This window comes from Cherax quadricarinatus, chromosome 16 (assembly GCF_038502225.1).
Source record: "Cherax quadricarinatus isolate ZL_2023a chromosome 16, ASM3850222v1, whole genome shotgun sequence".
Taxonomy (NCBI): domain Eukaryota; kingdom Metazoa; phylum Arthropoda; class Malacostraca; order Decapoda; family Parastacidae; genus Cherax; species Cherax quadricarinatus.
Genome location: NC_091307.1, coordinates 25,728,814 through 25,744,690, shown reverse-complemented (window position 1 = coordinate 25,744,690; position 15,877 = coordinate 25,728,814). Strand labels below are relative to the sequence as shown.

At 38.1% G+C, this 15,877-nt stretch overlaps 1 protein-coding gene across 2 annotated transcripts in view; it reads left to right on the top strand.

Moving 5' to 3' along the window:
* The window catches only part of LOC128688780 (echinoderm microtubule-associated protein-like 6), an 85,424-nt gene that overhangs the window by 67,682 nt on the left and 1,865 nt on the right, over positions 1 to 15,877 (top strand). Inside the window, exons 26-30 of one of the 2 annotated variants that reach the window (XR_011392074.1) lie at positions 7,232 to 7,456; positions 7,668 to 7,771; positions 7,875 to 8,017; positions 8,574 to 8,775; positions 9,953 to 10,091. Coding sequence is in view for 1 of the 2 variants with exons in the window: in XM_070085510.1 (XP_069941611.1) it covers positions 7,232 to 7,456; positions 7,668 to 7,771; positions 8,574 to 8,775; positions 9,953 to 10,155; positions 10,595 to 10,752 (892 nt within the window). In the remaining variant the exon portion in view is untranslated. Of the gene's footprint in view, positions 1 to 7,231; positions 7,457 to 7,667; positions 7,772 to 7,874; positions 8,018 to 8,573; positions 8,776 to 9,952; positions 10,156 to 10,594; positions 10,753 to 15,877 lie in introns of those variants that run through there. The other variant, XM_070085510.1, reaches the window with a different exon arrangement.

The following is a 15,877-nucleotide window of genomic DNA, read 5'->3' as shown; positions in this document are numbered from 1 at the left end:
ATAAATTGACTTGGAGGGCATTTAAATCTGTAGTGGAAGGAAGGCAGGGTAGTTATCATCCTAGGAAAGGATGGAAGGAGGGGGTAAAGGAGGTTTTGTGTGGAAGGGGCTTGGATACTGAGTGTGCTAGATAGGAGTGAATGGAGACGAATGGTTTTTATGGCTTGATGTGCTTTTGGAGTGTGAGCAAAGTAACATTTATGAAGGGATTCAGGGAAACTGGACTTGAGTCCTGGAGGTGGGAAGTACAGTGCCTGTGCTCTGAAGGAGGGATGTTGATATGTTGCAACTTTGTAACTGTAGTGGAGGCATGCCTCTGGCAAGACAATGATGGAGTGAATGATAATGGAAAATGTTTCTTCTTTTTCGGGTCACCCTACCTTGGTAGGAGATGGTCGATGTGTTGTTATATATTGTTTTTCAACAAACCAGCTGTATCCCACTGAGGCAGGGTGAACTAAAAAGAAAAATGAAAGTTTCTCTGTTTAGTAATGTTGATAAATTAGACACGTGTGCAACTCTTGGGTATCTTTATTGAGGAAACGTTTTGCCACACAGTGGCTTCATCAGTCCATACAAAGGAGAATCTTGAAGAACAGGAGGAGAATGAGGTAATCAGTCCCTCAACCTTGAGTCGATGTGGTCAGTCCATCAATCTTGAATAGAATACGGCATACGTGCGGAGAAGGAGCTTATAAACCGTAGACAGGAGAGGTGCAGCAGTCATAGGTGGTGTCACATTTGTTCAATGTGGAAGTAGGTCATGCCCAAGAATTAGGCAAGCGAAGAATTCCCAAGTATTAAGATCCCAAGAAGTTGCAGTGTCTGACTGCACCTCTCCTGTCTACGGTTTATAAACTCCTTCTCCGCACGTATGCCGTATTCTATTCAAGATTGATGGACTGACCACATCTACTCAAGGTTGAGGGACTGATTACCTCATTCTCCTCCTGTTCTTCAAGATTCTCCTTTGTATGGACTGATGAAGCCACTGTGTGGCGAAACGTTTCCTCAATAAAGATACCCAAGAGTTGCACACGTGTCTAATTTATCAACATGTCGGTTCTCTGAACCATTCATCTTTTTAGTAATGTAAACAGGAGAAGGGGTTACTAGCCCCTTGCTCCCAGTATTTAGTTGCCTCTTATGACACACATGGCTTATGGAGGAAGAATTCTTTTCCACTTCCCCCATGGAAGTTTTTTTTTTTTATCAACAGACTGGCCATATCCCATTGAGGCAGGGTGACCCAAAAAGAAAGAAAACCCTGAAAAGAAAGAATAAACTTTCATCATCATTCAACACTTTCACCATCACTCGTACATAATCACTGTCTTTGCAGACACACTCAGATACAGATGTTTAGATGTCCCTCCAAACTGCCAATAACCCCTAGAAAATATTATACAAAAGATTAAAGGAATGGACTGTATTTGGTACATTTACATAAAATTATGATATCATTAGTATTTATTAATAAAACAAAGAACAAGAAATTTTAGAATCCTTAGAGCATTCCTTGGTCGTAGGTGATCTTCACATCAACAACCCATCCAATAACAGACTTATATTGTAGAAATAAATAGCACCATACTCTGAACAGTTATACAGTAGAACCCCTGTATCCACTGATTTGATATCCGCGGTTTCAGTTATCCACGGTTTACTATTTTTTTTTATTATTAATGTATGTATTGGCCATTTCCCACCAAGGCAGGGTGGTCCAAAAAAGAAAAACTTTCATCATCACTCACTCCATCACTGTCTTGCCAAAGGCATGCCTACACTACAGTTATAAAACTGCATTAACACCCTTCCTTCAGAGTGCCAGCACTGTACTTCCCATCTCCAAAAATCAAGTCTGGCCTGCCGGTTTCCCTGAATCCCTTCATAAATGTTACCTTGCTCACACTCCAGCAGCTGGCAGTTCTTCAAAGCCTAAGAGAAGCCCTGAAGTGCTTCCCATCAGTGAAAAAGTGATAATTCTCCACTTATTGTGCATAATTTATCAATTAAATTTTGAATAGGTATGTATTTTTATATTTTTATTTTTCATATTTTTATATGTTATTTTTATATAGCCGGACTTGAGTCCTGGAAATGGGAAATACAATGCCTGCACTCTAAAGGAGGGGTTCGGGATATTGGCAGTTTGGAAGGAAATGTTGTCTATCTTTATAGGTATATGCTTTTAAGCTGTTGTGTTCTGAGCACCTCTGCAAAAACAGTGATTATCTGTGAGTGAGGTGAAAGTGTTGAATGATGATGAAAGTATTTTCTTTTTGGGGATTTTCTTTCTTTTTTTTTTTTGGCCCACCCTGCCTCGGTGGGAGTCGGCCGACTTGTTAAAAAAAAAATGTATAAGACTTATATGAAAAATGGAGTGTACATAAATGAGTGTCTAACAAAAAAATGTCAAAACCTTCTGTTCAGGTTGAGAAAACTTAAACAGGAAAACAAAATACATCAGTGTTTCACGCGAGATGGGAAAATACTAGTAAGGAAACATCAACAGGACAACAATATACCATCTCAAACGAACATGATTTCTCTACCTTCCTTAGAAAAGCTGACATTTCTGTAACAGATTAGATAAGTGCCCTTAATACATATATACGTGTGGTGCATATAGTGTACGTTACTATTATATTGTGCATTATTATTGTTATTATTTTTCATCACTAGCTAATGCCAACTACCTCCAATACTCTATACTTCTTTCTTACTGCTATTAATTGCTCATAATTTTAAATTACAAGTCAAATCTTACTCCAAATTAATAATATTCATTATTCTTACCTGTCCATTTAATTTTGTTTATCACTACTTGTTTTTTAGTCACTTTTCATTGTGTATGCAATTAGTGTATATTCCAATTACTTTTTTGCAAGTACCAATACTATCTTTTGCTAGCTAGTACCAACTACCTCATTTTTTTTTTACTTTTTATTGTGCAATAAACTGCTCAATTTATTTAATATTACAAATCAGATCTTACTCCTAAACCAATATTATTTCATAGTGACCATCTGTCCATTTAACTTTGTTTACCATTACTTAATTTTAGTCCCTTATATATTTTCTGCTTTATTTTAGCTTTATATAACTACCCTAGTTTATATATTCACAATTGTTAAAATAATCAAGGTGCTATTCTCAGGTGCTAAAGTAGAATAAGTTCACAATTTTGCCATTATATTCCAAAGCTCATTTATTTGATTACCACTTTATTGTTCACCACAACTTATATTAGTCCCTTTTATATTATAATTTTATACTATAATTCTAACTTTAAAGAATTACCTTTATAGTACTACCTACTATCATATTCCCAAGCTCCATTATTTGATCATCACTTTATTTGTATTAGTCCCTTTTATATTATCTCCTTTATTTTAGCTTAAAAAAAAAAAAACTACCTTAGCTCATTATTTTACATTTGTTAAATAATTCAGGTGCTATTTTTTTAGCTGAAGACTATTTACTTTGTTTTATACTTAATTCTAACTATAGATTCACTACAAATCTTATGATTACAAGCATTGATCCTGATACCAACCTCTTATTTAATGACTTAAATGAATCAAACAGTTACTGTAATTACTACACTGCAGAACAATCAAAGGCACTTCTCAGTGCCAACAACAACATAACTATCTTTAACTACAATATCAGATCTTTAAGCAAGCATTACAATGACCTCATAGCATTACTAAATTCCTTACATGCCAATATGTCCATCATTACACTAACTGAAACCTGGCTAAAGCCTGATAGTACAGATGTCTATGCCATTCCTGGTTACACAGCCATACACAACTGTAGGCCAGACCAACAAGGGGGTGGCACAGCCATATACTACTCAGACCAACTAGAATGTATCACTAATACTTGCACAAGGGATGAACATGGGGAATATATAACAGCCAAATTCAAATCCAAATACCTACAAAAACCTCTCACATTGATAAACATCTACAGAGTTCCACAGTCAAACATTAGCCAATTTAGTCAAAACCTAGGAAGTATGATAACTGATGCACGCATGAACAAAGATCACTTACTACTCTCAGGTGACTTCAATATAAATCTCCTGCAAGACCAGGACCCACACGTTACTGAATTCACAAACACAATGAGTAACTGTATGTTGCTACCAACAGTAACAAAACCTACAAGAGTTACAGAGACTAGTGTTTCCCTACTTGACCACATCTGGACCAACACCATATCCCCTTTAAAATCAGGCATAATTACAGATAATACCACAGACCACTACCCTACTTTCCTCATAACAACTCTTGGTAAACTACCCCAAGACACTACTAAAGTCACCTTCAGACTTCACAATGAGGCAGCCATTAATAACTTCACAACAGCAGTAGCAAACATTGACTGGCACACTGAGCTAGAAATCTATATTGATGAATGTATTAATAATTTTCTAAAAAAGACCCAATACCTCTATAACAAGCACTGCCCTAAAAAAACTAAACAGATGACAGCTAAGAGACTGAACAGTCCCTGGCTAACACCCAGCATTCTCAAATCCATAAATACAAAACACCAATATGAAAAACAGTACAGAATGGGTCACATAACCAGAGACCAAACAAAATGTACTCATCAATCCTAACCAGCCTGATAAGAAGGGCAAAAAAATTGTATTATGAGAACAGGTTATCCAACTTATGAGGTGATATAAAAAAGTCCTGGAAAACCCTATCAGAAATTCTGGGAACAAAAAAGATATCACGAAATAGCGAAATAAAATTAGCAAAATCAGATGAACCCCAACTCCCACCAACAGAAACAGCAAACAGACTCAATGATTTCTTCTCCACTATAGGACAAAACCTTGCCAATAAAATCCCAAGCTCAGATACCCCACCAAATGACTACCTCACCGGCAACTACCCGAACACACTGTTCCTAGCTCCGACTAACCCATACGAAGTCTCCCTTATTATCAACGCACTAAAAAACAAGGCAGGAGATTTAAATACCTTACCACCCCTTATATACAAAAAAGTGTCAAGTGCTATCACCAGTCATTGCAACACTCTTTAACAAATCCATTGAATCCTCCACCTTCCCTACAGTACTCAAAATAGCAAGGGTCACCCCGATCCACAAAGGAGGAGACCAAACAGAGTTGAATAACTATAGGCCAATATCCAACTTACACCCTCTCTCAAAAATCTTCGAAAAATTAATTCATAAACGAATCTACTCCTACCTTATCTCCCAAAACATACTCAACCCCTGCCAATTTGGATTCAGGCCTAATAAAAATACTAATGATGCTATTATACACATGCTAGAACATATATACACTGCAATAGAGAAAAAAGAAGTTCCACTGGGGATCTTCATTGACTTACGTAAAGCTTTTGATACAGTTGACCATGACTTGCTCCACGTAAAATTGTCACACTATGGTATAAGAGGGCACTCCCTCAACTACCTCAAGTCATACCTCAGCAACAGAAGCCAATATGTGTACGCAAATGGGGCAAACTCTTCTGCACAACCAATTACAGTTGGTGTCCCACAGGGAAGTGTCCTTGGCCCTCTTCTCTTTCTCCTATACATAAATGACCTACCAAATGCTTCGCAATTACTCAAACCCACACTATTTGCAGATGACACTACATACATCTTCTCCCACCCGAGCCCAGTCACGCTAGCCAATACTGTAAATACCGAATTACAGAAAATATCTACCTGGATGAGGACTAACAAACTTACACTAAACATTGACAAAACCTACTTCATTCAGTTTGGTAACAGAGCTACAGATGTCCCTCTTAACATAATGATAAACGGATCACCTATCACAAAGCTAACAGAGGGAAAATTCTTAGGAATCCACCTTGATAATAGACTCAAATTTCATACACATATACAACAAATTTCTAAGAAAATTTCCAAGACTGTAGGCATACTATCGAAGATACGGTACTATGCTCCACAGTCAGCCCTCCTGGCCCTATATCACTCTTATTTACCCCTATCTCACCTATGGAATTTGTGCATGGGGCTCAACAACAATTAACCATCTCAGACCACTAATTACCCAACAAAAGGCTGCAGTTAGAATGATAACAAATTCTCACTACAGGCAGCACACTCCACCAATATTCAATACACTAAACCTACTCACCATACAAAACATCCATACTTATTACTGCACCTATTACATACATAGAACACTTAACTCTGATATTAACCCTCCCCTCAAACATCTCCTTGCCAACCTCAACAGAACACATGACCATAACACAAGGCACAGATCACTCTTTGATGTTCCTCGTGTCCATCTCACACTATGCAAAAACTCAATGCACATAAAAGGCCCTAAAATCTGGAATTCATTACCTGTAAATATAAAAGAAACACTACCTGTTTATAAATTCAAGTCTCTTCTCAAAGATCACTTACTCACCCAAAACCAAATAAATACTGAATAACTGAACCTTATAAATTGTATATCTTAAATGTTTCTCACAATTATATCACATAAATGTTAAACCTAAAACCCAATCTAACTTTATTATTTTTTAAATACACTACCTAACAGAATACTCCATACGACTGAATGTACAACAATGCATGCAACCATATGACCTGTCTTTGTAATACTCACTTGTGCTTTATAGTAATCTGTTTACATTAATGTTTTATCACTGATTTCATCATTGCTTAGTTAATCTTAAGTTAATTTTAAGCCAGCCCGTAATGCTATGCATAGTATAAGTGGCTTTGGCATGCTGCTCTTATCTGTATTTTTTTGTACCTCTGTATGTGTGCTCAAATTGTTAATAAATAAATAAGGGTTTGCTACTATCCATGGTTACGGTACCCACAGCAGGTCCTTGGAATGTATCCCCCGAGGATATGGGATCCTACTGTATATAACATTTAAATCTTAATATACTGTTTCTTTAGTCCAATTATTCCATTCTCATTAGCAGGGAAAGATGTCAGGCTACATGTAGTGATTGTTGACTGTTTTATATCTTTTTATTTTATTTTAACTTGTTGGATATTTATGACCAAGGCAGGAAAACAAAAAAATATACTCACCATCACTCTCTTTTAAGATGTCTTTCTGGAAGAGCATATACATCATGGTGCATTCTTGACCTATCCCTACTTACCACTGTTCATGCTCCATGACCATGTCAAAACTTATGGAGCATTGATTGCAAATTCTTTCTCTTGTCAGATATGACATTACTGGATGTGGAGAGTGCTGGGCTGGATGATGACATAGTAGTGAGAGCTGCCACTACTAGGGAGAGCAAGGCATCTAAGACAGGCAAGACTCAGGCAGTGCAGCATGGGTCAAACTTTGCCACTCACCTTAGGTCCATGCCCACGCTCACCCCTGATGATAAGATGGTGTTTTATTGTAGTGGCTCCATTGTGGGCAGACTTAATGTAGCTGAAGGTAATGGGATGAAGCTTGATGTTAACAGTATTCAACCTAAAATTCTGATATCACTGTCATTGTTATATAAATTGTATCTCTGCAGATATAATTTATATAACACAGTTCATAAGACCAGCCGTGATAATTGACAACCAAACAGACACCACACACTCGGATCTCACTACAGTCTTTCTCATCTTTCTCCCTTTCCCCTCACTTGATGTTTCAGGAGGTGAAGTGGAGGGTCAGAATGTTGGGCATGGGGACCACAAGTCGTTTGTAACAGCACTAACTGTCTCTCCTGCAGAACCAGTCATGGTTGCCACTGCACAGGTAACTAAGCAAACCCTTCTTGCTTTTGTTTGTATGATATATGTATGCGTGTTATTAATGACTGGAGAATGATTGTTTCATTGTAGTGTCACACTTACCACAGGATGATGCACACTCATTGCAAGATGGTCCACACTCAAAGCAAGATAGTGCACACTTACTGCAAGATGGTATACACACATGGCAAGATGGCGCACACTCACACCAAGATGGTGCATATGCAAAGCAAGATGATACACAATCATGGTAGGATGATGCACACTCATGTTGGTGACATACATTCTTCATATTATACCACGCACTCATTGTAGCACGATGCCATGTTAGAGTAGAGTTACAGTATTTTCAATGTACCCTTGCACCAAATATATACAGTACCACCACATCAGGTGCCAACCTTTCCCAGTTGCCCTTAGGCGATTTTCTTGCTATCTCATGAGCACTCATCCCACCACTGACCCAAGCACTATGGTTACCCATTAATCTACTGGCATAGTATCCATAGTCACCTATGTACAAACCTATCATATATTTTTTGTGTACTTTGTTTACAAAATTCAGTTGTAATTCTAATACCTAAGACTAATAGGGTCCACAGACACATTGTAAAAAAAAAATTACATAGCTCTTTAATTCATCTCCAGGGTGACTTCATTTATATAGAATATGTATTTAAATTTTGAACATGTATAGTTTTCGGATACAGAATTTTTAATATTCAAATGTAGCTAAGTTGTAAAATAACAAATTTTAACATGCAAATACATAATATCTTGTTATATTATTTATATTTGATAATCAGTTGGGTATGGCAGAGGATACTCAGGAGGATAAGGCAGAGTTTGCATTGGTGCACGTGTGGTCGGCGAGCGACGGTTCCACTGCAGCCGTGCTCCGAGGTGGCCCTGAGGCCCTCATCACCTCTCTAACATTTTCACCAAGCGGGAGGTTCCTTGCCTCCCTTGCTGATGCTTCCATAGTACACGTCTTTAACTGGATTAAAGGTGAGAACCCATCTTTGATATTTACTACTAACTCACAAATTGGAAATACAAACTGAGTGATGTTCGAGTCTGTCCTGGTCCAATTTCAAATCATGTCAGTGGTCTAGGATGGATCAAATCATCAAGTTTTCATTTCCAATTGTGAGTTAGTTGTGACTTGTTCCAGCCACAGTTTTGTGATCTTAATTCTTCTGTATCCAATATTTACTTATCCTAATAACAAAAACATATTGTATTGTTGCATATGAGCAAGGTAACTTTTATGAAGGGATTTAGGGGAAACCAGTTAGCCAAACTTAACTCTTGAGGGTGGGAAGGGCAGTAAATGCACTCTGAAGGATGGGTGGGGATGTTGCAGTTGGAGAGTACTCTGAATTGTGATGCCAGCACACTTCTGGCAAGAAAAAATCCAAAATTCAGTTATAATCTCTATATAAAATTGTAAAGAAAAATAACGTTCCTTTGCTTATTGTTTATCAGAATTATGTAAAAAAGATAGGTACCAAACTTGCATATCCCCAAATTGAATGCAGGTGGTTGCAACAACAAATGATTACAAATAAATCTAAAATTCAGTCATAATTCTCTACTTTACTCTCCTTCCACCACCAGTCATCCAGCCTGTGTTTGTATGGACTGATTATTATTATTATTATAATCAAAAAGAAGCGCTAAGCCACAAGGACTATACAGCACTTGTATGGACTGAAGTGCACATGTTATGAACTTGTAAATGCATAATTATCTCCCTGTTACTACTTCCTTACCCCCTCCCTCCTAGTCCAGACTTTGTGTTGGCAAAACTCAACTTTGTCTGGCCAGGTGTTCATTTTCTTTTGAATTGGCACAAGACCTTTAACTTAACAGCAACCATAGGACTTCCTTCAAAATAGGCTCATTGAATTTTCCCTGCCCAAATCTGTTTTTTCTCTTATTTCTTATACACACTAGAGTAATATCTGGATGAGCACATGAGAGTAAATTTATACCACATTTGTAAACTACTGGTAGGAATGGGGTGACTGCATAACAGCAAATTCACATTTCAAGTTCACATTTGTTAGGTTATCTGTCAATCATATTGTTTGACAAGTGAAAATATCTTTAGTATTTGAAAATATTGTGCATATTCTTCCTATAATAAGGTATTATGAGTACTGTATAACTCCCATTTCAGGTGTACACATTGGTCATATTGAGCTAAAGGCTGGGATGGTGACAACAATGGCTCACTCTAGTGAGACGACTTTGACTGTGCTGACGCCTCGCACAGTCCTCTTCTTGGACTTGGTGGGGAACTCTTTAGTTACAACACGAGGTCATGTTACCCCTGACCTTCTCCCACATGATGTTGCCTTTAATGGATTGGGCGTATCTCCAGTATGTATCATTTACTGTATTATCAGTGAGAGGAATCTGATAACATGAACCTAACTCTGATTTGTTTTGTGATATTTGATTGAAGTATGGAATAGTTCTTAGCTTTCAAAACTGACATATGTTTCAGTCAATCCTGGACCATTATTAAATCATAAGTAAGAAAAAATTGGAAGCTTTTCATTGGTGAAATATATGATCCAGGGTAATCTTTGGTGGTTATAACCACAAGCAAATTTAATGTGTGGTATGACATGCATTAAAATAAATTTGGATGTACAGTACAGTACTATTATGTATGAACATAGCATCTTAGTCTGAATATACCATGTAAGTTTTAAGCATAAAACAAAAGTCTTGTTTTGCAGTTTCCTTATAGTTTACTGAAAGCCCTTTGTAAGCTTTTGGGAATTACTACTATAATCTAACATTTTCTCTGGAGGATGGTCATGTATATGTAGGCTGCAATGATGGCAGCATAGTAGAGTGGAAAGGGAGGACAGCAACTCGACGCGTTGCACCACCAGATGACTCTGAAATCATAACCCCAGTTCGTATGTCAATTGCTGTGGGACAGGGTGCCATCTTCACAGCATGCAGGTAAGGTGCCATCTTTATAGCATGCAGGTATGGTGCCATCTTTATGGCATGTAGGTAAGGTGCCATCTTTATGGCATGTAGGTAAGGTGCCATTTTTATGGCATGTAGGTAAGGTGTGATGAATGGTTTTGAAAACCGACAAGTTGAAGAATTGAGACACTTATGCAACACATGGGAATCTTTATTGAAGAAACGTTTCACCACACAATGGCTTCATCAGCCCAATATAAAGTAGAAATGGGTAAGGAGAGTAGAAGTTTGAGGTAATCAGTCCCTCAACCTGGAATCGATGTGTTCTGTCCATCACTATCACTCTTGTAGGAAGTGCAGCATAGGGCCAGAGAAGTGGCTTATATACTGCAGTGAGATGAGTTGAAGCAGGAGGAGGCGGGATCACAGTGGGACCTCCCACTAGTGTAAGTAGGTCGTCGTCCAAAGGTTGGGCAAGCATTGAAGTCTTTGTACCAAGATCCCATGATGTTGCAGTGTCTGACAGATGTGATGAATGTTGGTTTTCAAAACCATTCATCACATCACATCTTACTAGTATTACTGAATGAATAAATTTTTAAATACAGTAGTTTGTTATTGTTGTGATCACAGTTAACTACAATTTTTTTTTTCAACAATTTATAAGTGCAATAAGAAAGATAGCTAATGACAAATGGACAAGTACAAAAGAGATGCATATTATTTCAAACTGATTTAATGATATTAAGTTTTGTAGGTAGTAGGTTGGTAGACAGCAACCACCCAGGGAGGTACTACCATCCTGCCAAGTGAGCGTAAAACGAAAGCCTGTAATTGTTTTACATGATGGTAGGATTGCTGATGTCTTTTGTATGTCTCATAAATATGCAAGATTACAGGTATGTCTTGCTACTTCTACTTACACTTAGGTCACACTACACATACATGTACACATTTATTTATACACACTCATCTGAGTTTTCTTTGATTTTATCTTAATAGTTCTTGGTCTTATTACTTTTCCTTTTATATCCATGGGGAAGTGGAATAAGAATCTTTCCTCCGTAAGCCATGCGTGTTGTAAAAGTCAACTAAAATGCCGGGAACAATGGGCTAGTAACCCCTTTTCCTGTAAAGATTACTAAAAATAATAATAAGAAGAAAATTGTCAAAGTGGGAAGTCTGAATGTGCGTGGATGTTGTGCAAATGATAAGAAAGAGATGATTGTGGATGTTATGAATGAGAAGAAGCTGGATGTCCTGGCTTTAAGTGAAACAAAGCTGAAGGGGGTGGGAGAGTTTCAATGGAGAGGAATAAATGGGATTAGGTCAGGGGTTTCAAATAGAGTTAGAGCTAAAGAAGGAGTAACAATAATGTTGAAGGATAAGCTATGGCATGAAAAGAGGGACTATAAATGTATTAATTCAAGGATTATGTGGAGTAAAATAAAGATTGGATGTGAAAAGTGGGTTATAATAAGCGTGTATGCACCTGGAGAAGAGAGAGGTGTAGAGGAGAGAGAGAGAGATTATGGGAAATGTTGAGTGAATGCATGGGGAGTTTTGAATAAAGTGCGAGAGTAATGGTGGTTGGGGATTTCAATGCTAAAGTGGGTAAAAATGTTATGGAGGGAGTAGTAGGTAAATTTGGGGTGCCAGGGGTAAATGTAAATGGGGAGCCTTTAATTGAGCTGTGTAGAAAGAGATTTGGTATTAAGTAATACATATTTTATGAAAAAAGAGGATAAATAAATATACAAGGTATGATGTAGCACGTAATGAAAGTAGCTTATTAGATTATGTATTGGTGGATAAAAGGTTGATGGGTAGGCTCCAGGATGTACATGTTTATAGAGGGGCAACTGATATATCGGATCATTATTTAGTTGTAGCTACAGTTAGAGTAAGAGGTAGATGGGAAAAGAGGAAGGTGGCAACAACTAGAGGGAGGTGAAAGTGTATAAACTAAGAGAGGAGGAAGTTCGGGTGAGATATAAGCGACTATTGGCAGAAAGGTGGGCTAGTGCAAAGATGAGTAGTGGGGGGGTTGAAGAGGGTTGGAATACTTTTAAAAATGCAATATTAGAATGTGGGGCAGAAGTTTGTGGTTATAGGAGGGTGGGGGGCAGGAGGAAAGAGGAGTATTTGGTGGAATGGTGAAGTAAAGGGTGTGATAAAAGAGAAAAAGGTAGCTTATGAGAGGTTTTTACAAAGAAGTGTTATAAGAAGAGCAGAGTATATGGAGAGTAAAAGAAAGGTGAAGAGAGTGGTGATCAAGTGCAAAAGGAGAGCAGATGATAGAGTGGGAGAGGCACTGTCAAGAAATTTTAATGAAAATAAGAAAAAAATTTGGAGTGAGTTAAACAAGTTAAGAAAGCCTAGGGAAAGTATGGATTTGTCAGTTAAAAACAGAGTAGGGGAGTTAGTAGATGGGGAGATGGAGGTATTAGGTAGATGGCGAGAATATTTTGAGGAACTTTTAAATGTTAAGGAAGAAAGAGAGGCAGTAATTTCATGCACTGGTCAGGGAGGTATACCATCTTTTAGGAGTGAAGAAGAGCAGAATGTAAGTGTGGGGGAGGTACGTGAGGCATTACGTAGAATGAAAGGGGTTAAAGCAGCTGGAACTGATGGGAATCATGACAGAAATGTTAAAAGCAGGGGGGGATATAGTGTTGGAGTGGTTGGTACTTTTGTTTAATAAATGTATGAAAGAGGGGAAGGTACCTAGGGATTGGCGGAGGGCATGTATAGTCCCTTTACATAAAGGGAAAGGGAACAAAAGAGACTAAAAATTATAGAGGAATAAGTTTACTGAGTATACCAGGAAAAGTGTACGGTAGGGTTATAATTGAAAGAATTAGAGGTAAGACAGAATGTAGGATTGCGGATGAGCAAGGAGGTTTCAGAGTGGGTAGGGGATGTGTAGATCAAGTGTTTACATTGAAGCATATATGTGAACAATATTTAGATAAATGTAGTTGTAGTTGTAGCTACAGTTAGAGTAAGAGGTAGATGGGAAAAGAGGAAGGTGGCAACAACAAGTAAAAGGGAGGTGAAAGTGTATAAACTAAGGGAGGAGGAAGTTCGGGCGAGATATAAGCGACTATTGGCAGAAAGGTGGGCTAGTGCAAAGATGAGTAGTGGGGGGGTTGAAGAGGGTTGGAATAGTTTTAAAAATGCAGTATTAGAATGTGGGGCAGAAGTTTGTGGTCATAGGAGGGTGGGGGCAGGAGGAAAGAGGAGTGATTGGTGGAATGAAGAAGTAAAGGGTGTGATAAAAGAGAAAAAGGTAGCTTACGAGAGGTTTTTACAAAGCAGAAGTGTTACAAGAAGAGCAGAGTATATGGAGAGTAAAAGAAAGGTGAAGAGAGTGGTGAGAGAGTGCAAAAGGAGAGCAGATGAAAGAGTGGGAGAGGCACTGTCAAGAAATTTTAATGAAAATAAGAAAAAATTTTGGAGTGAGTTAAACAAGTTAAGAAAGCCTAGGGAAAGTATGGATTTGTCAGTTAAAAACAGAGTAGGGGAGTTAGTAGATGGGGAGAGGGAGGTATTAGGTAGATGGCAAGAATATTTTGAGGAACTTTTAAATGTTGAGGAAGAAAGGGAGGCGGTAATTTCATGCACTGGCCAGGGAGGTATACCATCTTTTAGGAGTGAAGAAGAGCAGAATGTAAGTGTGATGGAGGTACGTGAGGCATTACGTAGAATGACAGGGGGTAAAGCAGCTGGAACTGATGGAATCATGACAGAAATGTTAAAAGCAGGGGGGGATATAGTGTTGGAGTGGTTGGTACTTTTGTTTAATAAATGTATGAAAGAGGGGAAGGTACCTAGGGATTGGCGGAGAGCATGTATAGTCCCTTAATAAAAAGGGAAAGGGGACAAAAGAGATTGTAAAAATTATAGAGGAATAAGTTTACTGAGTATACCAGGAAAAGTATACAGTAGGGTTATAATTGAAAGAATTAGAGGTAAGACAGAATGTAGAATTGCGGATGAGCAAGGAGGCTTCAGAGTGGGTAGGGGATGTGTAGATTAAGTGTTTACATTGAAGCATATATGTGAACAGTATTTAGATAAAGGTAGGGAAGTTTTTATTGCATTTATGGATTTAGAAAAGGCATATGATAGAGTGGATAGAGGAGCAATGTGGCAGATGTTGCAAGTATATGGAATAGGTGGTAAGTTATTAAATGCTGTAAAGAGTTTTTATGAGGATAGTGAGGCTCAGTTTAGGGTGTGTAGAAGAGAGGGAGACTACTTCCCGGTAAAAGTAGGTCTTAGACAGGGATGTGTAATGTCACCAATGTTGTTTAATATATTTATAGATGGGGTTGTAAAGGAAGTAAATGCTAGGGTGTTCGGGAGAGGGGTGGGATTAAATTATGGGGAATCAAATTCAAAATGGGAATTGACACAGTTACTTTTTGCTGATGATACTGTGCTTATGGGAGATTCTAAAGAAAAATTGCAAAGGTTAGTGGATGAGTTTGGGAATGTGTGTAAAGGTAGAAAGTTGAAAGTGAACATAGAAAAGAGTAAGGTGATGAGGGTATCAAATGATTTAGATAAAGAAAAATTGGATATCAAATTGGGGAGTAGTAGTATAGAAGAAGTGAATGTTTTCAGATACTTGGGAGTTGACATGTCGGCGGATGGATTTATGAAGGATGAGGTTAATCATAGAATTGATGAGGGGAAAAAAGGTGAGTGGTGCGTTGAGGTATATGTGGAGTCAAAAAAGTTATCTATGGAGGCAAAGAAGGGAATGTATGAAAGTATAGTAGTACCAACACTCTGATATGGGTGTGAAGCTTGGGTGATAAATGCAGCAGCGAGGAGACGGTTGGAGGCAGTGGAGATGTCCTGTTTAAGGGCAATGTGTGGTGTAAATATTATGCAGAAAATTCGGAGTGTGGAAATTAGGAAAAGGTGTGGAGTTAATAAAAGTATTAGTCAGAGGGCAGAAGAGGGGTTGTTGAGGTGGTTTGGTCATTTAGAGAGAATGGATCAAAGTAGAATGACATGGAAAGCATATAAATATATAGGGGAAGGAAGACGGGGTAGGGGTCATCCTCGAAAGGGTTGGAGAGAGGGGGTAAAGGAGGTTTTTTGAGCAAGGGGCTTGGACTTTCAGCAAGCATGCATGAGC